The 24,635-nt window shown below is 39.2% G+C and overlaps 1 protein-coding gene across 4 annotated transcripts; it reads right to left on the bottom strand.

The window, feature by feature from the left end:
* Window positions 1–57: 57 nt before the first annotated feature.
* Window positions 58–23,923, bottom strand: C7 (complement C7). Of its 4 annotated transcripts, none has more exons than XM_084503791.1 (18): window positions 23,703–23,923; window positions 23,335–23,390; window positions 22,556–22,631; window positions 21,458–21,599; window positions 20,631–20,772; window positions 19,677–19,815; window positions 18,593–18,727; window positions 17,835–18,078; window positions 16,657–16,770; window positions 15,821–15,987; window positions 14,552–14,780; window positions 13,733–13,964; window positions 13,266–13,353; window positions 11,745–11,877; window positions 10,884–11,075; window positions 8,146–8,242; window positions 3,058–3,242; window positions 58–1,394 (listed from the first exon to the last, which is right to left on the bottom strand). In XM_084503791.1, exons 1-18 carry the CDS (start codon window positions 23,706–23,708, stop codon window positions 1,207–1,209), a joined length of 2,565 nt encoding a protein of 854 aa, XP_084359917.1. In that variant the 5' UTR covers window positions 23,709–23,923; the 3' UTR covers window positions 58–1,206. The 4 variants fall into 4 exon arrangements, with proteins under 4 accessions (XP_084359917.1, XP_084359919.1, XP_084359920.1 ...); XM_084503793.1 differs by having other exon boundaries at window positions 13,733–13,904; XM_084503794.1 differs by having other exon boundaries at window positions 58–1,391; window positions 13,733–13,904.
* Between the last annotated feature and the right edge of the window lie 712 nt (window positions 23,924–24,635).

Genomic DNA, 24,635 nt, shown 5'->3' with positions numbered 1-24,635 from the left:
TCTGTGATTCTGTGATTCTGTGAGCTACAGGTACAAACATAAAAACTGAGAGAGATGTTTCATCTGGTAGGCATTTATTAACAGTAAGAAGTAAAATCTGTTAATTACAAAGCATAAAATCTTCTTGGTGGTAGTACTGCACTGGCTTGATCACTTGCTATCCAGCCCTTGTCATTATTTGCATCTGAGAATAGTCAGGAGGAGATCATACTGCCAGGATGGGCACCTCAGCTTGCAAGATACATCCTATGTGAGCCAAGAAGTTGTTGCCTCATTATACTAGACAGTGTGCTTAGGTGTATAAGGAAAGAGTGTCAAAGACTCCTTTTGCTTAGGAACAATCTTAGGAGATTGCCAAAGGTTATCTCCAGGGGAACTATATCCAAAGTCTCTCCATTATTGTGAGGATGCGTTTCCCTATGAGAAAGTTGTGGAAAGCTGTGGTGGAAGACTTTGATGTGCAATGGTCTGTGAGCAAACGAGTTTGGGCACAAACGTAAATGTATGTGACATGCAATGCAGTTATCTGCGCTTACAAGTGTAGCTCACAATAATAGCTATGACAGTGTAAAATGGTGATTTTTCATGAAGTGTTTCTGTGTACAAGAAGCTGAAAGCATAGGAATTCTCATTACTTTAAGCCAACTTTACTGTTAATGCACATTGTTTTGACCTTTAAAAGCTTCAGGCTCAATGACAGGTTCAATGCTGTGCATGCTTTTTGCTCAGCTGAATAAGGCACATTAAGAAAAAGTTACTTTATTAAGAGTGAGGAATCATACATCTTGTTTTGTAAAGCCTATTCTTTTCCTGAGAATCTAAATATAATCAGTACATGCATATGTTTGTGTGGCTTTCAGAAAAATGTATTTACAATGTTAGACACTGTAATCCATCACTACTTTGGTAACTGTAGTTCAGGAACATTTTTTAATTGTGACAGAAATGCAAAGAAAACCCAACAGTGCTAAATCAGGGGCCTAAGCCAAAAGCCCTTGGGTCAGCAGTAGCGGTGAGAGCAGCTCTGCCTGATGAAGAGCCTCAGGCCAGAGCCAACTGGAGCCAATGCACACGGTCTTGTTGGCTGCAGTGAACTTCATGGCAGAGCTTACATTTGATAGAGCAAGGTTTGAAGTATGTCCTGCCCAAGAGCTGACACATTTTGACATATCCCACGGCAACACACAAAACGAACCACAACACATCTTATTCGCTGTGCACATTGCAGGGCCTTATGCTGACAAGGGTGACGGTCTCCCCGCGGCACCTGAGCCGCCCAGCCTCGCACTCGGTCATGGTCCGATGGGCAGCAGAGCCGCTCGCTTCAGCACAGATCTGGATGCCTCCCTCTTCACATGACGCGTCTTCATCGCAAACACAGCTGTTGGACTCTGCTGAGTAAAGAAAGAGAGGGAAAAGCATTTGGGATGGCATCCTACTCAACAGAAAACAGACCAAAACATTTCTAGCAAAACTGCAGAAGTAATAGAGATGTGTGGAGGGTGATTCTTCTAATGAGAACTAACATCAGCTAACATTCAGGTTCAGTGGAAAAAGTAGAAGCACGCACAAGTGGTGCTGTCTGTCCTAGGATCCCAGTGCACCTACTGGGCTTCCTCTACTCAGAGAGTGTGGTTGTGCCTGTCGGAAAAGCTTCACCAAGGTGCCTGAGATCCTGCTCTCAAAGGTATCTCTGATGTTTCTGCTTGAAACCTGCTAGCACCTTTTCATGTATCTACTGCTCCACAGTCCAGGTGACATGTAAGATGAGAGGTCTGTCCTTGGAAAGTAACAAACTAATCATGAACATACTTACCACTTCTATTTTTATTTGCATATAGGTAGTTCACTATGATCAAAGGATCTGCTCGTAGAAATAAGTGTTTAGCTGTATTGGTAACAACAGCCAAACAACCAGATAAGAAAGTCTGAGATTATTTTTCATAGTTATGTCTTTGTTTTGGTGTTGTATGTTTAACTTTTTTTCTGTTTGTGTCTGCTGAGGCTTCTACCAATTTTGATAATTTATTATTATCTATTATCTATTATTATTATTATCTATTATCATTATTACTACTATTATTGTCCATTCAATGTTGGTAGACAAAATAGACAAACTCCTATCAAGTGATCTTTTTATTGTCAAAATATGACAATAACTGTGCCTTCTATCTGAGGCACTTCTGAAAACCTAATTTAGTCCTTTATCTTCCCATTTCTGCCAACCCTCCATTAAATGCAGTGTAATGGAGGACACTCAGGGAAATTAGATCAGGGAATTTGAGAACTTCCACTAAAGACAGATTGCAAAAGTCTGGGCCTGTTTTCTCTGAGGGAATATGCCTTCACCTTTGTTCACAATATGAGAAACTGGAGATATACAGTGAAGTACAAACAAAAGCAAGTGGCTTTTCTAGACAGTACAGAATGAGACTGTATTCTTAAGCTGAAGAAAACAGGGAAACCTTGAAGGAAACAGTGAGACTGGTAGCCTTGAGCTAGCAGAAGCAAAGGGGTTAGGGGATGAACACTAAAAAACAAAACAAGGAGGAAAACAGCTGAAGGAAGATTCCAGACTGACCTATGAAAACATTCTTTGCTCATTAAGGGTTGATAACATATTAAAAAATACACCCATTGAAATGGAAATGTGGGACTTGGTGTTGTGTTGTTCTCCTCCTCCTTTCCCCCCACCACCATGCTACAGAATTTAAAATGGATGGAGTCAGTGAAAAAAGTATGGCAAGGGTTTCACCCCAAGCTTATAGAAGCACATCACATGGAGTAACCCACTCACCAGGCAGCAGGAATAAGCTTTTCCCAAAGATAGCTCATTCCATTACAGTCTCCTGCAGGGTTTTCCTTGTCTTTCTGCCATATTTAGCCACCAAACACTGGGCTGATGGTTTGAACCAGCTCAGCAGTTTGTGCATGCCTGGTGCTGCTGGGAGGGTTGGAAATGCCATACCAGCACAGAGCTGCTGTAGTGTGTAACTGGGGTAAAGATTTCATTTTGTTCGTATAAACAATTTCACTTACAATCATGAAGAATCTTACCATCACATCTTTCCCATGAATGGCATGATCCACATGATTTCTCAGTGGCCTGAGGAGTTTTGCAGTTGTCTGAGCTAGTAAGAGAATATTTTCTGCCTGTGCACTCCAAGGCATACATCTTGCAAACCGTTAAAGGTATGTTTCTCTTGGTTCTTTGATCTGTGGCACAGACGTCCAGGGAAGGACTGAAAACAAAAAGCACAGACAAAAACACATTTAAACGTGTTTTATCTTTGTATGTCTTAAAAAAAGCTGAGAAGATGGAAAACAGTCAGTGTCTGGTTCTGTTTTCCCTGTTCACTGAGGTACATCCTAAGTACCAGTGATGAACTGGAGACTTAGATGCTTGAATAATTCTTGACTTTTTTCTTTTCCACAGGTTGCTGCTCCTCAGCAGATACAGCACCTGTCCAAGGACAGGAACATCACTGGGTATTTTACCATTAATCTCAGTGGCACTGAGGGAGAGACTTATTTAAAAGAGTTCAGATCTTGGTTGTTCTATAATATACATGCATACACACAAGTCCATACAAACAAAATATTTCATATACATATAATGATATATACTCACACACATATATTAAATTACTTTATATTTTTTTCTAAATTGTAAGAGATAAGAATGTATTTAAAGACCTTTTCTCTACTGTCCTTTAAAACCCGAGCTTTTACCAAATAAAATGTTGTGTTCCAACATCAGAGAACAGAGTTATTTCTGGAAAAATGGATACATATACACAGAAATTTTATGAGAAATCCACTCTATTTATCTAGGGAGTTTACATGTTTGTTTCTTGAACGTCAGATATTATGGTAACACCCACTAAAATTAGCTTGTAAAAGTGGTAATAATGATTCTTAGACAACCTTAGATAGTATTTGCTTCAGGGACAATTCCAGGAAATTGTTATTGTTTGTGTTTCATGCTGTAAGCGTAGGAGGAGGGAAAAAAGCCTGTGTTTTTTTTTGTTTGTTTGTTTGTTTGCTTGCTTTTTGTTTTGTTTTTAATTGTAATCTCAAAACCCAGGCTTCTCCACTTGCTCTTAATTCACTCCATGGCATCTGTGGGGGGTGAATAAAGCCCTGCCTTCTCAGAAGTGGTCTTCCCATGCTGTCCTGGCTGTGTGGTACAGCCAGAGGTAAGGCACTGCACAGGGCACCAGAGAGCAGAGATGCTCCTAGGAGATGGAGAGCTTTGGATGCAGAACCAAAGACCCCTCCTCTCATTCAGCACAGCTCCACTGTCTGAGCTCACAAGCACTCCCACAGAAAATTTATGTACTTAACAGATCAGTTCTGACAGTGAACCTCAGCAAAACAGGTGGTTTGATGGGGATGAGAGGCTGATAATGAATGGGCAAATAGCCCTAACAAGCTCCACAAGGCTTCATGAAGGGAAGGGTAACAGGTCATGTGCAAGTGGCTCGTCAGACAGGGGAAGAAGAATTTGGGAGAGGAAAGCTCTGGTAGTAAAGTCCTCAATATGACTTTGTTCAGTTGATGGTCAAGTATATTGAGGTATCTTTTTCTTTCTTTTTCTTCCTTTTCTTCTTCCTCATCTTTTTTTTTTGTTTGTTTGTTTGTTTCCTTTCTTCTTCTTCTTCTTCTTTTTTCTTTCTTTTTTCCTTTATCAGCTGATCCTGAGAACTTTGACTGTTGCATTTACCTGCAACTGAATATGTCTTCAAATATTACAACTGTATTATATTCCTTAAGATGTTAGTGTCATCACTTGCAGTGGGTCTCTTAACTGTGGTGCTTAGTCAAAATACGAGCTGCTGAATCCCTAATAAATGTTTATTGCCTACATTTTCCTTACTGCTCTTCTGTTAACATAAGGAATGGAATAAGGTTAACTCTTTTTCTAAGGCACAGCAAGAGGACAGACCAATGTATCTGCAGCACCAAGCAGCTAATAAAGGAGCCAATACATCTGTCTCCATTACATCATTTGCTTGTCTAGTAGCACAGCCCATGAGATAGTGGTGCACTGATTTATAATGTGAAAGTTATCTTTGCAGACAGAGGTATAGGATACTCTTGATTTTGAAATATCTGTTTAGATTTGGAAGAACATAGTGTGATTCAGGGGAAGCATCTGATCTGTAAAGTTGTCTATCACATTTAAAATTGCTCAGAGCCCTTCTTTATTTGCCTTACAATGATAAATCTCAATATCTGAGCTTTAAGGACAAAAGCTTTTTTATGAGGCAAGTTAATTTAGCTGAAAAGATAGGAGTGTGTTAATGTCTCTGGTTTGCCCCACTTTAGTGACATTCAGCAGAGGGGAGGAAGGCCAACTTAACCAGCTGGTTGAACCCAGGAAGGTCTAATTGCTCGGGAAGTAATGCAGGGAGTGTGTTTTCTATTTTGTCTAGCTCTAGCTGTCTTGTGACTGGTGTACCTTTTGCTATGGCTGGGCCACCTGGGCAAAAGTCAGTGGAAATCGACATGTTCAGATGCCTAGGAAAAAGCATAGAGAATCTGTACTCATAAGAGTATTTAATATTTTGCACTGCTTGTTGAGAAATGATATTACAGGGGAACAAGAATAGCACAATGAAAATTATTAGAGACAAGGAAGAGTTCTTGTGCAAAGTGAGTCTGAAAAATTCAATACCTTTTACCTGAGGAAAAAAAAAAAAAAAGGAAAAAGAAAAAGACTTGAGTAAGAACAAGCCTTTAATAAAGTACATATCATGGGAAATAAAATAGTTGTAAGTCAGAAAATAATGTCTCTCCTTTTCACCTGCTCTGAGAGGCATGCAAATTTCAGTGAAACAAAAAAGTGAGAAATTGAACTGGAAATTATTTTAATTTCTAAAAATTGTTTTCAAGACCATAATTTTTAATCTAACACAGGCTGAGAACCCCAAAGAGAGATGTGTGTGCTACACAAATAAGTGTGTGTAAAAAAGATTATTGAAAAAGAGTATTGAAAAATTACTAAATCTCATGCTTCAGTATGGAGATGGTCTTTGGACTCCGTGTCTTCATCTATACTGACAGGCTAACTGTGCTCTGACCCTTTCCTGGCCATAGGGCCAATTCATACAGAGTAGAACAGCTAGTGTCCATACTGTTAACTCTCTGTCCACAAAAGGAGGAGACCACATTAGATTGCACATTAGGAATGGTCTCTATCCCTCATAACTCCTGAGCTGTGCCTGTGAATTACCTGGGAGTTTACACTTGCCAAAGCAAGTGCTTTAGTAATTCAGCAGCTCCATTGCTCAGGATCATTCCCTGGCTATAATTGGGGAAGACAGATGTCATCACATGAGGGATGACAGAGCCCTCACCAGCTCCTTGTGGGGTTTTTGTACCTAGAAGTCTCTGTTGCTGGGCTGGTCTCTTGAAAACTGGAAGGATGTAGGATGGTTCTGAAGCCATGGTGCTTCTGCCTTACTCCGTGACCTGTTCCCACCTCCTGAGCAGAGGCTGCTGCTGAGATTCACCACCACAGCAGAGCAAAACATGTTACCTGTGTGTTCTGAGGACGGGCCAAGATCTACTTACATGCCTTAGTCCTACACCATTAATAGGCTGGCAGATTGGTCTGCTTTGACAGACAATGATTTATCCTTCTATTATTAGACGTGTTATTTCAAGACAGTGAAAGACTACATTGGGTAACAAAACTGACTGCTATCTATCTTCCTGCCATTTGGAATGTAATTAAAAAAATAGAAACAGGAGGTAGTAGAATAATTTTAACTGAAGCCTAAATGCATAACTGAATGTAATTAATTTAATTTTAAGGTAATTGTGACTCTACTCAAGGCCTTCCCCAGCACTGTGGACTCCCCTCAATTCCTATGCAACTAACTTAACTGCACCCATGAACTTGGAAGGGGGTTGTTGCCTCACTTTAGTCAGTACTGAGACAAAAAGAGTAGGATCTTGTTAATTAAATACCTAAATATTTTAAATATAGAAATAGGCTCTTGACAGATTTATTACAAACCTGGCAATTGTGCAAGACAACGGCCTCAAATTCTAGAGTAGTGCCCAGTGTGTATATGAAACCTGAACAAAGCTGACCAGTGTTAATTTTGAGATGTTCAAATTGTGGCTTAGAATTAGAATCTATTTTGAATCTAGAATCAACTCAGAATCTAAACCCATTTTGGCTTAGAACCTGAGTAACCATGCAGGGCACCCTTGAACTATGTGGCTGGTGGAAAGTGAGCGTACTCCAATGAGAAGTTCTGTAACCTTGAAATCAGGAAAGGACTTCAAAATTTCTTTTACCTGCTACATGAGAATGCTATCCTGAATTTTCCAAACTGCTTAGCTCCTGCTGTGACAAAAACTGGCCTCATGTCATGTCCAGAACTCAGTGGTGACTTCATAGGAAACTTTATTTGGTCTGTGAAAAACAGCCCAAATACTGGAGTGCTGAGCTCTTTGGCACATCTGGCCATCAGCACCAGGTGCTCTTAGGCCTCTTCTTGTTACTCTTCTGTTTTGGTTCTGTTCCCTTAACACTTAGCGAAGAACTGAGAGAGTGACTCATTTCCATACCTTTTTCCTGCATTGTTTATTACTGAATATAGGCTTTGATCAAATAGGAAACAATGAAGTCTGGTCTGCAAGTTATGAGGTCAGGAAAGGTAACATGACTGGTCTGTGCAAACTGCTGTGTAAATGGGAGATTAGATTATTGTGCCTTTCATAACACTCCAGTCTCTCAGCAGGGAAAAGAAATCTGCTGTATTTCACCAGCTTACTGCTTTGATGGTTTATGTCCCAAGGGTCTCTGTTCTAAGTTTTCCTCCATCTTCTAAATCTTCAAAATATCATCTTATCCTTTTCCATCTATTTCACAGATCAAGTGGAGCTGAAATTATCCCTTCACCTTCTGTCATCTAACCAAATTCCATCATCACTAAACCCAATGACAGCTCTGACAAGGCAGGTAAGTTATGAGCAGGACGTTGATTGAGCTGTAAAGCAAACAAAGTATAAATGCCTACTTCTCATGAGTAAAGCTTTCCAATCTGTCATAGACTGAAACTTTAAGAAATTTAATTGGTCTTGAATAAAGTGAGAAAGCCATTGTCAAATTCAGCCTGAACTTACCCACATTCATAGGGCATTTTGCACACACATTGCGACTGCTGCGCTTTCTCCCATGGCTGACATTTAGGCTCTGTCACTTCTGTTTTCACACTGGATTCTGAAGTAGAAGAGCACAGACAATGCTATTAAGGGTCAGGAAAAACAAGGGCTGTTAAAGCCCTCTGAAATTGTCCTATCAGTTGAGCATAAAAGACACTGGATACAGCCGTGACATAAAGCCACATCCTGCATGTTCATTAGAAGTATCTACTGCACAGAAGGAATTATAACTATTAAAAAGATACAATACGCTTTACAAACTTACCAAATGGTAATTTATCCAAGGGTCAAGAGTCAGACAGAAGGAGACATGTACAATGTTCAAGCTTTAACTTTCATCTCATTTCTGTGCAGCTGTCTGTTTCTGCTAAACTTAGCAGTGCTGCAAACAGCTTTATCATTAGGTTTCAGAGTTACTGGCTTTGCTACTGTCACCAGAAAAGCTATGGCTCCAAAGCCCCATGTAGAAATAGCTAGCCTTAAAATTGTTATGCACTGTTGGTAATGAAAACAGCAAGTTCCACTATGTAGTTCTTAATTTGCAGTAACTTAAAAAACAAAAGCAATAATGATTGGGGGGGGATGGAGGTGGTGAGGGAGAAGGGAGGAGCACTGTACACATGTACTGTTCTGTGACTGTTGAGCTTTATTCCAAGCTTTAAGATGAAATAGGCCTTTGCTGCATATTTCTCTAGAGGCTTCTATAGCGAGTAATGGCACAACTCTGTTAAATCCATACAGACACACTTTCAGAGAAAGGTTTATCCTGATTTGTGTTTTAGATTAGGTGACTCTAGTTTTCTACTTTAACATTAAACTTTAATATCCCTGAACATTGTTGCTTTTATTTTTTTTAATAAATCTCTTGTACGGATTAAGACTTACCAAGCAAAATAGACAAGCAGAAATTGCCAGAGAACTAAAAATAAAGCTGTAGTGCTTTGCAGTAAAGATAGCAGACATAACCCTGCTTGCCTGCAGAGGGAAAATTTCCACCAGAAATTACTTCCCTGTCTCCAGATCTGGGGCTCTTTGTTGTATAGTTGACTGTTACCAACACAATTACTAACTAAATACTCCCACCCACCTTATTTCAGTATTGCCAAATGTATGTGTGCCACCATGTCTGCATATACACAGATTGTCTTAATTTTTGCCCTTTTTAACTCATCTTCCTTCTTATTTTAAATGGTTAATTTGTTATTCTAATTGTTTTAGATTCTAATTTCCTTATTCTTTTTTTTTTTTTTTTAATTTTATAATGTACAAAGGTAATGCTCCCCTTTTTTTATTTCAGCAATAGTGAGCCGTATTATGTACAGGCTTATTATTCCTTCTGAAATCCTTACTCTTGGTGTGCATGTGGATGTGATGCGGCAAAAGACGACTAGGACTGAGAATCAGCAACAGATGGGAATCAGCAGATCACTGAGACTGGGCTGCTGAAACTTTGTGGTCTACACTTGATTGTCACCTGCCTTTTGCCTCAGATCAGGCAACTTTGGGCAGCAATTGGCTGATAAGGAGAGGACAGACATGAAACGTAGGAGTTATGCCTAATCAGAATGGCCAGGGTTAGAAGGGACCTCTGAAGATGATCTCATCCAACCCCCCTGCCAAGAATGATCACCAAGAGCACATTGTGCAGGATGGCATCCAGGTGGGTTTATAGTATCTCCAGAGAAGGAGACTCCACAACCTCTCTGGGCAACTTGTGCCAGTGCTCTGTCACCCTCACAGTAAGAAAGTGCCTTCTCATATTCAGCTGAAACTTTCTTTGCTTCATTTTGTGCCTGTTGCCTCTTGTCTCGTTGCTGGGCACAAATGAAAAGAGACTGGCTCCACCCTCTCAGCACCCTCCCCTCAGATATTTATACACGTTAATGAGGTCTCCCCTCAGTGTCCTCTTCTCCAGGCTAAACAGGCCCAGCCCTCTCAGCCTGTCCTCGTACATTGCGTGCTTCAGTCCCCTCATCATCTTCGTAGCCCTTTTCTGGACTCTCTCCAGTAGTTCTATGTCCCTCTGGTACTGGAGAGCCCAGAACTGGGCACACAACTCAAGGTGGGGCCTCACCAGGGCTGAGTAGAGGGGCAGAATCACCTCCCTTGACTAATCTACCTGGTAACAGCAGTGGCTGTTAGTTGACTCCAAACAAGGGTCTCAGCAGGGATGTGACAGCATCTGAAACCTGGGGAGGGGATGTGCTTGGCTTGAAGCAGCATGCTGCTTGGATGCCTCTGCATCACTGACCAGCATCACAGGACTGCAAAAGAGAAAGTCTTGTCTGCCCTCCACAGCTGGAAAAGATGAACTGAGACAAAGCTGCTTTATGCTATACACTGTTTCCCTCTCTGCCAGACTGACTGCCAGTGACTGTTGACAGATTCAACATCCGCTATCATGAACCTGAAGAGCCATTTCCTCCTTGCTTCCAGTTCCTGGAGATTTACTCCATATCAGCTGTGTGACTGTCAAGCAGGAAAAAGAAGCCATCAGGCCCCCTCCCTTCTCTTAAGGCATCTTGTTTGAAGAGCCCACAGAAAGCATGCACTCATGTTTTCTGTACATCCTGTGGGTGATAAAAATGCAATTTTTCTATCATTATATCAGGTATAGTGCTATGTCACTACTGTATTACCAGTAGTCTGTCCAGGAAAGTAAAATCCCAAGCTGCATTTGGAAGATCACAGTGGCTTACCTGTTTTTATGCACTGAATAGTTTTCATATCAGGAGACCACTTGAGGCTGGGCTCACAGAGAATGGAGTGTGCTCCTTCTAAGTGCATGCCTTGTATACAGGACAGACTTATTTTCTCACCAATCTCATATGAAGGTTTCCATGGGTCTCCTTGCAAGCCATCCTCCAGGACAGGTAGGAGACAAGAAGTTTCTAAGGAATGAAGAATTTGAGACAGTCACAGCGAACCAGTGGGTTGCAGAAAGTGCTCATGTCTTATCTTCTTAATTTCTTAACAAATTGAACAGTAAGATTAGCTGATGTTCCTGTAGAACTATATTGGTCGTGTTAACTCAGGCTATCAACTCATTATGCCAAGGATGGAGTGATAATATCTCCTTCTACTGCCTGCAGGCCTGGCCCTAGCTCATACAGAGATTCTGTGTTGTTAGGATCCATGTTCCTACTAATGGTTCATACAATTGCTTAACAACCTAGTAGGGATAGGCTACAAGGTTATTTGAGATCTTTGTGGTTGCCCAGTACTGCCCACTGGACATTTTACTCGGTTTGCTTTAGAAATAGACAATACCAATTGTTCTTAGATATAGCCGCAGGATTGAATGAAGCAACAAAGGCTATTCCCACAGAAAGTAAATCCTGGGCTGGAATTTAGTCTCCTTGTTCCACTTCTTGTCTTTTCACTTCCTTAAAACTTGACTGTATGGACATTTCTATTTCAGTATAAAAAAATGTGGTTTCAAAATAAAAGTCAACATAGACCCAGTCCTGCCTAAGGATCTGGGAAATACAGGTGAAAGCAGATATTCTGAGACATTTCACTGGAATTAAGCTGTATTTCAAAATGGGAATCCAACATACCCTGGCAGTATCTTTCTCCAATTTGCCACTGTAAATTACTGCCACACTTAGCAACAGGATCACCGACAAGAGAATATCCATGTCTGCAAGCGTAAACAATGCTTTTCCCAACAGGGTATGAGTTTTCAGCATTCTGGAATAAAATAAATAGATTAAATATTAAATATATAATCTAAGAATCACCAGCAGTATTGAACTCCCTTTGATACTGGGATGCTGAGGACAGCGAGAAGGATTAATGTCACTTCACAGTGTACTGCTGAGAGTGTCTGGAATATTGTGGGCAGTGCTGGTTATTGATAGTCAGAAAATGTGATCAAAATGGAGGTGTTATCAAAAGATTAGCAGAATACAGAATATTGTGATTACCTTAACTTAGCAAAGGGAGGGCTAGGGTCAAGGGTACCTGTGTCAGAGGTCTAGCAGTGATGGAATGGTGCTCTCTTGACAGTCCATAAGTTGACTGCAAATATAGCTGTTATCAAACATTAAGGGAGGAACATATGCTTTAGAACAGCCATGCAAGAGGGATCAGTAGAGAGTATATGGCTTTGCTGATTCTTAGGATGGCATGTTATCTGCTCCCTAAAGGCTAATATGATATGGTCAGTCAGAAGAACTGAACTTAAAGACAAAAGTCTTTTGTCATTTTATATGACCTTCTGTTCTAAGGAGAACTCTTGTGAAAAATTGAGACTACACCTAAAAGTGCAGGGTTTTATCTTTAGTTTTTAAACCAGAAGTATTCATATGGGAGGCAACTATCAATTACAGAAAAAAAATACTAGCAAAAGAGAGAATACAAAATTTAGGACCTTGCCTCAGTTTGCAGTTGTGCAGTGACAACTGATGGATTTGTAACTAATCCTTCTATCTATTTATTGAGGAAAAATAGAGAAGACATAATTTATACCCTGAAGAATTTTGTTTCTCTTGTTAAGTAGGCCCAATTTAGTCAGTCCAAATACCCTGCCAGATCATAATTTCAACAAAGAATAAGAAAATTCATTGGTGATTCACAGGATACAAACTAAAGTTTGCTAAAATCTGTTTATAATTTTGCTAGGGATTTGCTGGACAGTTTACTCTCTGTGCTGCTTTTTCTCCAGTTTTGTGTACTTTAAAATGTAATTTATGTAGCTTTTTTTTTTTTTTTTTTTTTTTTTTTTTTTTTTTTTTTTTTGTGTGTGTGTGTGTGTGTGTGTGTGTGTGTGTGTAGGACAAGTAGATTTATTTTCCATAGGCAAACAGAAAAGGAATCCAGAAAAGGATCCAGATCCAGAAAAGTGAAGATTTTGTTCTGACTTTTTGTTTGTTTTTTTTTTATTCTTAATACAAAGTCTTGTAAAAGTCAGCCAGGGAACAATGCTGAGAAGGCTGCTATACAGTAGCTCTATAAAGTTTATAGATAAAAAGTTTAACAAGATAAATACAGGTCTACAAGCAAATCTCTATATTAACTGCAGTTGAGGCACTGCTCATAGGAATAGAACAAAAAACAGAGTAAGAGAAATAGCTTACTTGAATAAATCCATTTTCCAAGAGAGGAGGAGGTGAACAGAACTCTGTTGGAGTTATGGATGTATCAAAACAGTGTGGTTCAATAAAGCTATAAATAAAACAAAAATACAGTTAAGTTTAATTATTCTCTCTTCCTCCCAAAATATTACACTTCCCAAAGAAGTCCATTTTCAAGACCATTATATGTCCCATTTACATCACGATTATATTTAAATCAGGCTCTGCCAAGCTATCTGAGAGAGTACTAAACAGAAAGGAGCCCAGTTTACTGGTTTTTTATCCTATTTTATACTCTTACTTTGTATCAGAATCAGAGCTTCTAAATTTCATTTTGATTCAACTTAAATGTGAAAGCTCAACAAGTGCCGTGGAATTCAAATCCCTGAATTCAACAGCTTATGTGCTCTTTTGGATTACTTTAAAAATTCTTCCTGTATTCATTATTCGACTGTTCCTTTTCTGCCTACCGCAAATGCTGCAACTCTTCATCTTCACAGGGTCTGCTTTCATGGTGCTCTCCTATGCAGGCCTTTCCTCCACCACTTGGGGAGGGGTTGTTGCAAGTTCGACTCCTTGATTTCCTTTCCCCTGAACAAGAGCTCCAGGAAGACCAGCAGCTCCAGTGTCCATCAACAACACCTGTGTTACATTTGAGAATATTTGAATATTCCACATTAGCCACTCTGTAGGATTGTTGTCCTTAAAACAAAACAAGACAAAACAAACAAACAAACGAAAAAGAAAAAGAAAAAAAGAAAAACAAACAAACAAACAAAAAACACCTGCCATCTACTTTTCAAAGCTAATGATGAGCTAAAATGTGATCATACAGAGAGGTCCAAATAGCAACTAATTTCTCCCAAATTCACCTTTTACTTAAGAATAATTCCACGGAGTCTATATGACTTACCTATCCAAGAAAGCACAGAAATAACTACCAACTACAGCTAAGTAAAAATCAAAGAACAAAAATTTCTAAAGTTATTGATACCCAGTCATTTAGTCTGTATATATTTACATATATATTTATTGAAAGTTGCCTTATGAGTTAATATTGTCCACTGTATTTAACAATAATAACACAAAGGATTGTTTATGAAGTACTGCTTGGACGTAATAAACAGAACTCAGACTCAACAAGACCATCCCCATGGTGTGTGTTGGGCAGCAGCCACTGCCCAGCATCAGCCACTTGTTTGTTTTTTGCAGCTGGATAAACAGACTCTAGAAGCAGAAGAGCATACACGTGCCACTTCTGAACTCACACAAGGTTAATGAGCGCTGACCTGGCTGATCTTGCACAAGAGTTCCCATCTCACAAGCTGCTCCAAAGGTGTAAGGTTTGCAGTAACACACACACTGGGTTCCATCCACAGCTGCCTCACCCCCATTCTGGCATGGTTGGCATTTGCAGGGATCATTTTCAGCCATATATTCTTCAATGGCTTGTTTTAGGTAATGCTTTTTGACTGAAGAGCAGGGCACTTCCTTTACCAGCTCATATAATGGTGTTAGCTACATACAGTAGAGAGACATTTATATTAAGTAGTTATACCAGGGATATAAGTGTTTATAAACATGCTTTTCATATGAGATAATTTGTGATGTATGTTCCTGTGGATGGGCTTTAAAGACACTCTAATTTCCCAACTAACTGGCTAAACTCTTATGTTAATATTTAATATTAGCTTTTTTTTTTCTTTCTTTTTTTTTTTTTTTTTTTTTCTGGAAAGTCAGATTTGCTTAGCAGAATCCCTTTTAAAGCTAATGCTTTGACATGCTTAAAAATATTTGAGATATGAGACTACAGCTGAGATAAATGTGTGTCTTAACACAGACCACCAATTTACAATAACACTAATCCTCAATGAAGCTATTTTCAGTATAAAAAGCTAGAGATTGTAATTTCATTAACCAGTGATTAGAAGCAGCAATAACCAAAAACATTTTTGCATTTCTATTGCATGTTTTATGATATTCTGTTCCTACATTTCATTGAAAACTACTTGACAATTCTTTTGGTTTTATTACATTCTTCATTTTTTGAGCAACTCGCAAAAGAGACTTAAACAAGGTAGCAGTGAATATTATCATGCTCAACTTTGAAATGTCTGGCTCACAGAATACCCAGAATGCCAAACTTCTGCATGCAGAGAAAAGGAAGAGAGATAAAAAGCATAGAGAAAAGTTGGCAAGCTCAGTGGAAGCCACAAAGACCTGCCGATATACATTTCAGAAAAGGGACTTTCTCCAGTGTTAGGGTAAACTAACACAGAACTCTTAAGCAGAATTCTTAAGCAGAACTCCGCTAAAGTCATTTAAGGTTTGTAAAATTGCAGGTATTTGCTTGCCAAAGGCTAGATTTATGATTCAGCTGATCACTTTATATTAGCTTCATGAATTTTTGTCCTGAGATTTTTTCTTTACTATATAAAGTGTTCTGAATACAAAATGATTGCAGACTACAGCCTGACTAATCACCAGCTAGAGCTTAATCATTTCTCCCCTTGAGGTAATCCCATCTGCTCATCTCTGCTCCAGCAAAATATCCTTACCTTTTGTTTAATTACTTTGGGGTAGTCTGTCACTGATCTGGCCCAAAAGGAGTATTTCTTACTGTTCCCAGCAGGATTATCCAGTTCTAGATAACTAAGGCCAGCAACAGCACTTGGGCTTCCTCCTTCTACGTAGGGGTCTCCTTTAATTTTATTGCTGCTGCTTCCTGGAGATTGGGGTGAGAAACACAGAAAATACCAGCATTGCTATATTCACAAATGGAAATAGAAACAATACCCACAAAATATGTATTAATGAGTAGTGAAAGGACGCATCATTAAAGATGAATGTGTCTGGATCAAGTGTCTGTGCCTGGATCAAGTGCTCCTACATGGATAATATATTCAAGGGGTGCCTGTTTTTCCATGTGTCCAGAAAGTAATCACTATTGGGAAAGTATTAGCTACATTTGATGGGAGCTGGGGAGCCTTTCAATCTTGGCATTTGGTGTCTGGGTTTAACTTGTTAAAATCATAAATACATAGAATGATAATATCACAGAATGGTTTGGGTTGAAAAAGACTTTAAAAGATCATCGAGTTCCAACCCCCTGCCATGTGCAGGGACACATCCCAGCAGCCCAGGTTGCCCAAAGCCCTATCTAGCCTGGCCTTGAACATTTCCAGGGATGGGCTATCCACAACTTCTTTGGGTGACTTGGTCTAGTGCCTCACCACCCTCACAGTAAAGAATTTATTCCTAATATTTAATCTAAATCTACTCTAAGATACAGTTCAACAAAGCTATCAACACCTGCTCCTCATTTTGACGTCTGTTTTGAAGGATAGAGAAGCTCTAGATATGACAACTACGTAAGTCACTATGGAGCACTTACCTGAAGAAGTCCGTAACAGTTCATCTAGCTTGGAGCACTCTATTTTCTTCTTTTTCACAATGAATACATTCCAACCCGATGAGGTGCACTGGTACATGTCTGTTGTGCTCAGATCTGCAGATCATAGAATCATAGAATCCTTAAGGTTGGAAATACCTTCAAGATCATCTGGTCCAACTGTCCCCTTGTTACCAATGTCACCCACTAAACCATGTCCCCAAGCACCACGTCCAACCTCTCATTGAATACCCCCAGGAACGGTGACTCTACCACCTCCCTGGGCAACCCATCCCAACACCTGACTGCTCTTTCTGAGAAGAAATGTCTCCTCATTTCCAACCTGAACCTCTCCTGGCACAACTTGAGGCCATTTCCTCTAGTCCTATCACTAGTTATCTGTGAGAAGAGGCTGACCCCCAGCTCCCTACACCTTCCTTTCAGGTAGTTGTAGAGAGCAATAAGGTCTCCCCTGAGCCTCCTCTTCTCCAGACTAAACAACCTCAGTTCCCTCAGCTGCTCCTCACAGGATTTGTGTTCCAGGCCCTTCACCAGCTTCGTAGCCCTTCTCTGAAAATGTTAATCCATCTATTTAATAATCCATCCATTAATCCAGATAGATAATCCATCCATTAACAATATTGCACATGGAAAGTATGTTGGGTTCATTTCTGAGTTTCATGTTGACTACAGATGTGGTTTAGAAAAAAGTTGGAAGGCAGCTAAAAAGCAGGTCCTGTGAGAAGGTCCATGTGTTGCTAAAGCCTATATGAATGGAAGCTGACAGATGGAAGGTGTTCTTGGGAAAAGTTCATCGCTTCCTTCATTCTTCTTCTCAGCAATCCCTAATCCTACAGCACTGCTCCCCAGTGAGTACAATCATACGTGTCACTCTGTTGTTTGCTCTGTGAGGTCCTGAACCAGCTAGCAAATCTTTACTACCCAGAGCACTGCAGGTCACAGATGCAAATCTGTAATCTGTAACTAAACATTGTAGTTTGACCACTTTTAGCAATCTTTTTTTTTTTTATTATTATTATTATTTTTTTTTATTTTGCCTGTGAGGAGAATGTAGTGAGAAGTATAAATTTCTTACTAGAGTTTAGATATTAGCTGGAAGAAAACACAAAGAAATTTTTATTCTTGTTTGTTCAGTTTGTTTCTGATAACAAATACTCTACCTTCTGCTTTCATTTTGTCAGTATCCATATAAAATATAAGTTTGTAATGTCCTCCTAGAGATCCAGACTGCAAGAAATGAGTCCCAAAATACTCAATAAATCTTCGGTAGGCATTGTAATCATAGACAACTGGAAGGTTGGCAAGTTCCTTCCAGAATGGCTCCGCAAGAGTGAGAAAGTCTGGGCGGTTGTTAATAAACTGAGCAACTTCCACACTGTTCTCAATAACCATCAGTTGCCTACTCTGGGGGAAGAAAAAGAAATCAGTCATGCTCAATTCCACTAGCAGGATGGTTTCTAGCAGCCAGATGATGTGCACGTGATATTGGCTGCTAACCAAAGCTACTCAGCTTGACAGAGTTATTGAAAGCAAATTGGAGGCTCCAGAGAAGTGTTCTTTGCACCCTGATTTTATCTAGAGGAGCCCTCCTCATAAGGGTCTGTAGCCATTCTGAGGATGCTGCTGAATTATAAAATCCTATATGCCTACACTCAGACTCTCACAATTGCTTTTGAATTTTGTTACACTACTAAGAAGGTAAAATGAAGAAATAAAAAACAGCAGCCAACCCATCTTAATTGGTAACCAAACTAGTGATTTCTTTGTAAAGTTTATACGGGATTTTTTTCCTGTCATGCACTTTGTGCCAAAAATATCTGGATAGAATAAATATGTGCATCTCACAAGAAAAGTGCCTGAGAAAAGTGATGAAAACTTCTATGCAAAATACTAAGCTATTGTGAGAACTTTTACATACCTTTTGACTATGCTCCTTAGTTTCACTTTGTTTATGATAGTGTCCACTGTTTGATGTTTCATGCCTCGCTACGTGCTTCATATAAGACCAACTACTGTTGAAAAACTCATAACTGAAATCATTCTGAATTTTAACCTAGAAGATTGAAGATAGAATTCTGTATAAAAGGCTTCATGAAAAAGCTTCATGTTAAAAATGGTAACTTACAGAATAGAGTGAGTCCTTCCTGATGCAAAAATAAATAAATATATAAATATATTTTTCAAGCTGAATCCAATTTAGATTTTACAGGAAGTAGTGAAATCTATTGGAAAGAACATTACAGGTATATATACATATATATATATATATATATACATGTATAAAAATCATGCTTCAAAATAAAGTACTTTAAGGATTGCTTGGCATGCTTTTGATAAGGGGGAGACAAACTAAATCTCTGAGACAATGACTTGATGGAGATCAATGGAAGATCTCCATGAAGCATTTCAAAGCCAGGTGCCCATCACGTTTCTTAGGTTGATTCAGACCAATACTTATTCTAAGAATATGGCTTTACATTCAGTCTAACTGTGAAAGAATTAGAAATCACATCCAATAAATTATCCAATAAATTATTTTTTTTTCCTTCCATTTTAGCCAGATATAAATCAGTCTCTTTCAAAATAATAAACTTACATAAACACCTTCAAAATAATTATACATTCTAATTTATTTATTTTAGCTTTTAATATACCAGATTCTCTCAACATGAGCTGACACAACTTTCACAGAGCATCTGGTGACATATGGCCCTAAACACTATGGTGGCACTGACGTTTTTTGCTATTGGCAGTGGTGTTTGTTTGATACAACTCCAGCCAGATGACAGCTGTGTACAGTGCCACAGGATCCTTCTCTTTGCCTTTAATTTTGTGAGAGATGAAGAACAGCCACAGTTATGAGAGTCTCTACAGACAGGGAATAGGCATCATTCAGCTTTGTTTAGGGAAGCCGACCTGCCAAAACAGCCTACAAGCTTTGCATCATTCTCTGACTTATAATCATTACTTTAGATACAAACATATGCCTAATGGAAACATACCTGGAAAGTATATGCAAGAACACTTTCACTCAGCCTGTAATATTCTCTCCTGTCATTGCTGAAGACCTTTCTGCATTGTCCTCCAAAGTTTTTTGTATGAATGACTCTTCCCCTAGTCTGTCCAGTAATGGCATCAAAGCTATGAGAGGAAAAACATGAAAGATCATTAAGAGAGAGAGGTAGCAAATCATTGTACAGGAGGTAGAAATTACCATGCCATTGTAATTGAATGCTGTATCTGCAGTTAAGATTGAAAGCTTATTTATCTACAAAAAGGGGATATCAGCAGGATGACCCTTTTATCTGAAGAACTGCAATGTGCATAACACGTTAGAATACGGAAAACAAAATGTTCTTGGTTCGTCAACACAAACACATGTCAGTATCTGTTAACATTAAGACATTCACACCTAACACAAGTGATTTTATTACATTTTTTCCAGCAATTAATGCAAAACTGAAAAAACAGGACATGCATTCCAAATTCTTTTTGTAGTGTATCCGAATTATATCACTTTCCAAGTGATATGACTATGATAAAGAAACTTGAGATAATTATTTTGCTAGGCTGCAGATGGGATGAGTGAATAGAAATCCATATGGATCCACAGTACCAAATGAAAACGCAATAAATAGAAAGAACGAGTATTGGCTTATTTTTTTTTCCATGGTGATGGTTATGTGCCATTGGTTTCTGCTTCATTTCACATCTTAGAAGATGTGTGTTCAAACAGCAGGATAGAAAGCTTTATTCCATGCTTCAAAACAAAGGACAGGTACAAAAAGTACATCCCAGCCACACCGAGCCACTGGTATGGTAGAATTAGCTCTACTGCACACTTTTGCTTATTGGATGCTTTACCATAGGCCCAGGGCACAGCTAGAACTTGTAAATACAACCAAAACTTGAGGGCATTTGGCACGAGTAATACTGAGCTCTGCACAGAACATTACCCTGTTCCCGTAAGCTCTGCATTTGGAGGTGTTTTATCAATATCACATATAGTCGTCTTCTCTTCACATCGATCTTCATCAGTGCCATCTTCTTCACAATCCTGATCTCCATTGCACACAAGAGATCTGCTAATGCACTGACCTAAATGAAAACAAAAATACATGGGGAAAGGAGAAACGTTTGTTCATTTAAAATAAAAACAAAAATCCCAGTTATCTATGATGCTAGCTTGTCCACTCACACAGTGAACAGTCTATGCCAAGAAGGACTTCTGAAACATCAGTAAATGTAGACATAAAGAAATAGTGCATACTACCCTTGAGGGAGCACGTATAATTAACTTTGATTATCTCTCTTATAGCACCAAAACATCATATTCCTCTGTGAGAAATGTCTATCTACTGACATTATTTATTTACTTATTTGGGGGGGGGGGGGTGCAAGTGACCTAAGTTTTTTAGATTCTAGCATTGTTTTAGTGTCCCTCGATTTCCATGATCCAGGTAGTTTCCAAGATGTTTGGATATAACCTAGAACAGCTTTAAACAATCTTATCTAAGATTGCATTCCTTAATTACCTTATAATACTAATACTAATACTACTACTAATAATAATAAACTGTGCTCTGGGGCGGAGCAGTAAATTAAAAATTAAAAACATGCACATGTACGGCTGAAAAAAAAAAAAAAGAAAAGTTCTTCCTGAATCAAATTTATCTGTAGGTCAAGGGTTTTCAAATGGTATTGCCCATATATAAATGTAAAAGACAACAAGGTTATCTTCTTAAATTTAAGGACCAAAAAATCATGAAAAAGATCTTATTACCTGAAAAGCACCTGAACCGATCACCACAGCCATCCTCTGTTGGGCATCCCCTTGTGGGAATACAGGATCTTATTTCAAAAGCATCACCAGAGCAAGGGTTTCCCCCATACTGCCCATAAACTGCTACCGTCCGTCTCCGAATCTGAATGCAAATCAAAGGAGATCTTAGAAAATCTAAATGTGAAGAAGAAATAATTTAATAGTGTCAAGACAATGCTGCTGCTCTACTGCTGAAAGGTAATGAGGCATTCACTATTTTTTTCTAAGAATAACCACAGTTTGTATTACCACAATGTGGTAATTAACTCACAGGTCAGTGGTCCAAAATAACAACTGTAAGGTCTTTAGACATAAACTTGGCTGGTTTGTTCAACAGTCTAATATGTAACTGAAACAAAGAGGAAGCTGCTGACAAACTTCAGTTTTATTTTACATTTTTAATAGGACGAGTCATGACTGATATAAATTTTCTTACGTTCTTCAAAGTGATCATATCATTAAGAAAGATGATAAAATATAATATCAACTGGGCTACTAAAAAGAATAAGTACAGTATCATGGCACATTTTTAATTTTGACCAATCCCTCCCTTACTGATGCAACATCAAAGTAAATAAGAAAGAAAATCAAAGGCAAAAATGTCTTGCACATCAGTAGAGTTGCACTGTAAAAATCATCAATTTGTTTTTCATTGAGGACAATATTTTGTAACAAAGTTTTCTTCCTTTGAGGTATGACTCCTCTGATGAAAAATGAGTGGAAGTGGTACAAACCAACATCAGCTGAGGAAAATCTCAGTTTACTGAGACAATTCAGCTGAGCTTTTTGGAGCTATCACCAAAATAAAAACAGTGCAAGTTATTTTACAACATGGATATCATAGCCCTGAAGAGAGGGAACAGACTGGAGGATTTTCCTACTCTAGGGTCCAGCAACTTTTTTGTTCTTCTGGGAAGAGACACTTCAGGTGCTTTTGTTTGACAGTTGATTTGGGTTTAAAGACACAGCAGTTTCTTAATTTCTTGGGGGGGGGGGGGAGAGAAGAGGTGAGCATATGCTTGTGAAATCATGCATACATAAAGGTTCGGCCATCTATACCTGTTTGTGAGTACAGCCATCACACTCGGACCAAGGGCCAAAAGAATTCCAGCGGCAATGGACTGGATAGGAAGGTCTGCTCCAATAGGTTGTTTTGTTTTTGTTTTTCAGTATAAAAGCAAAAGAGGGAGTTTGTCAGTGATTTCCATTCATAAGCATTAGTGCAAAACTTTCCAAAACAGCAAAGCAGACCTTCAACATAAATTACAGGCATCAGGCTCCCTCTAAAAACCACTGGGATTTGCTTTTAATGTGCAAGAACAAAATCACTTTCCACCTGGACTTTCTGGTCAGTGAACAACAGAAAAGACCAGGCATATTTACCTGGCCTGACAATCAGTAGGGACTCTGTGAATCCATATGGGCACCTTCAGCTATGAGCTCCACATTGCAAAGCAGAAAGGGGCCAGACCACATCTGGAGATGGCCCAGCAGTGGTCAGGGGCTATGCATACCATGGGGTGCAGACGAATTTCCCAGACAGCTCTCAAAAAGTTGGGGTGCAACCTGGAATGAGGGCTGGCTTGGGGCAACCTGCACTGTGTTTTGCAGCCTCAAGCCACTGCTGTTCATGCTATTCCTTCACCAGACAGTGGCAAGTGACAACATAATTCTGCACTCTTGTCATTACTGATAGCAGGGGCAGTGCTGACACCAAACAGTGTCTTCGCTCCCATTAAATACATCTGAAAATCCCTTTAAGCCCCGTCCCACGACATGCACCAGACCTGTCAAATTATCCATGCCTAGTGTCAGTAATTTTCTAAAGAAATATTCACCTGGAAAAAATGGGAAAGAAGCCTGTAACTTCCAGCAACACAAAAATCCCCAGCACCTGAAAAAAGAGGAGCAAAAGCAAACTAAACACTGTGTGTTGTTGTTGTTGTTGTTTTTCTGCTTTTTATAGCTCATGAAGCTATTCAAACTTTCTGCAATCTTTACACTACTCAGGTTAAAGGAAAAAAAGGAGATTGGTGCACTGACTTTCCTCATCTCTGTCATGCAAGGTATTGTTTTTCAGTTTTCTTCTTTCTTGCAATTCTGCCCAATTACATTTTCAGCCAAGTATTTCTCCATATAAATTAATATTTCATTGCATTTGCCATATTCACTTCATCAGTACAAATTAAGTAAGCAATTGTCTTACCTTCATGTTAGATGAAATACTCAGACATCCAGCAATTACCAGGGAAAATGCACTTCCACTCAATTCAGCAGCTGAAGGAGTCAGTCAGTCTGCCTGCTACTGTATGTCTCTTCTCACTCTGCCTTGCTATTCTGTTTTTCTTTTCTCCAAAAGGCTAAACACTGCTGAGGAATTTTTATCTTGACCCAGCTGGTCCTCTCCAGGGACACAGCCAGCTTTTGGAGCTGCTCAGTGTTTTTAAAACATATAAATCAAGGCTTGGCAAGGCTGAATGGGCCTGGCACAAAGTTGTGAGGAGCACTTACTGGAAGAACATCTTTTCCTTGTCTTCTCTGTCACTGCTTCTTTCCTCTGAACAAGACTTTTCAGAAATCCCAGGCCAATGCTGGTGTCACATACTCTGGACCACCATTGTGTCCGTGTCTTTGACAGGCAGAGCTGTTCTATACTTAAGCTGATGTTTCCAAGGGTTAAATATGACCGCAAATCTGTCTCGATTTGTGCAGTTGGGTTGATTTCTTTACATCAATGCTCACACTGAAAATCAACTTATGGATCTGAAGGCAAGTTTTACCCTGTTTTTGATGTGTTTCTGCTGTGAAAAGGATCCTAAGACCATACACAGACACTGGTTTCAACTCCACGTCAACAGCTGGCTTTTTGGGGGGATGCTCTTACGAAAGTAAAAGCACTTCACTTTCTCTTTTCCCACCCTGCCATGCCCTCTTATTTTTTTTCTTTTGAATTTTTTTGACTTTCCAGAGATGATCCAGTAAGAGCAAGAAATCACTACAGTTAGGGAAATTTCCATGAAAACATCCTGTCAAAGAATGGATGACGTGGAAAAGCAGCTCCAAGTTCTGAAATCTCTCCAGATATTACATCTTAGGCACTGAATCTATTTTGAACAGTTTAAAACAGTCCTCAGAAAAA

The sequence above is a fragment of the Aythya ferina genome, assembly GCF_964211825.1.
Source record: "Aythya ferina genome assembly, chromosome: Z".
Taxonomy (NCBI): Eukaryota; Metazoa; Chordata; class Aves; order Anseriformes; family Anatidae; genus Aythya; species Aythya ferina.
This window is presented reverse-complemented; position numbering and strand designations above follow the sequence as displayed.

Bases quoted from the DNA above. Each gene is read 5' to 3' on its own strand.
- C7 (XM_084503791.1), bottom strand. The intron at 18,728-19,676 runs GTATGTTTCCAT...TCAATCTTCTAG, and splicing joins TTCTTGCATATACTTTCCAG to GTTAAAATTCAGAATGATTT. The intron at 11,076-11,744 runs GTATGTTGGATT...TTCATTCCTTAG, and splicing joins TGGAGAAAGATACTGCCAGG to AAACTTCTTGTCTCCTACCT.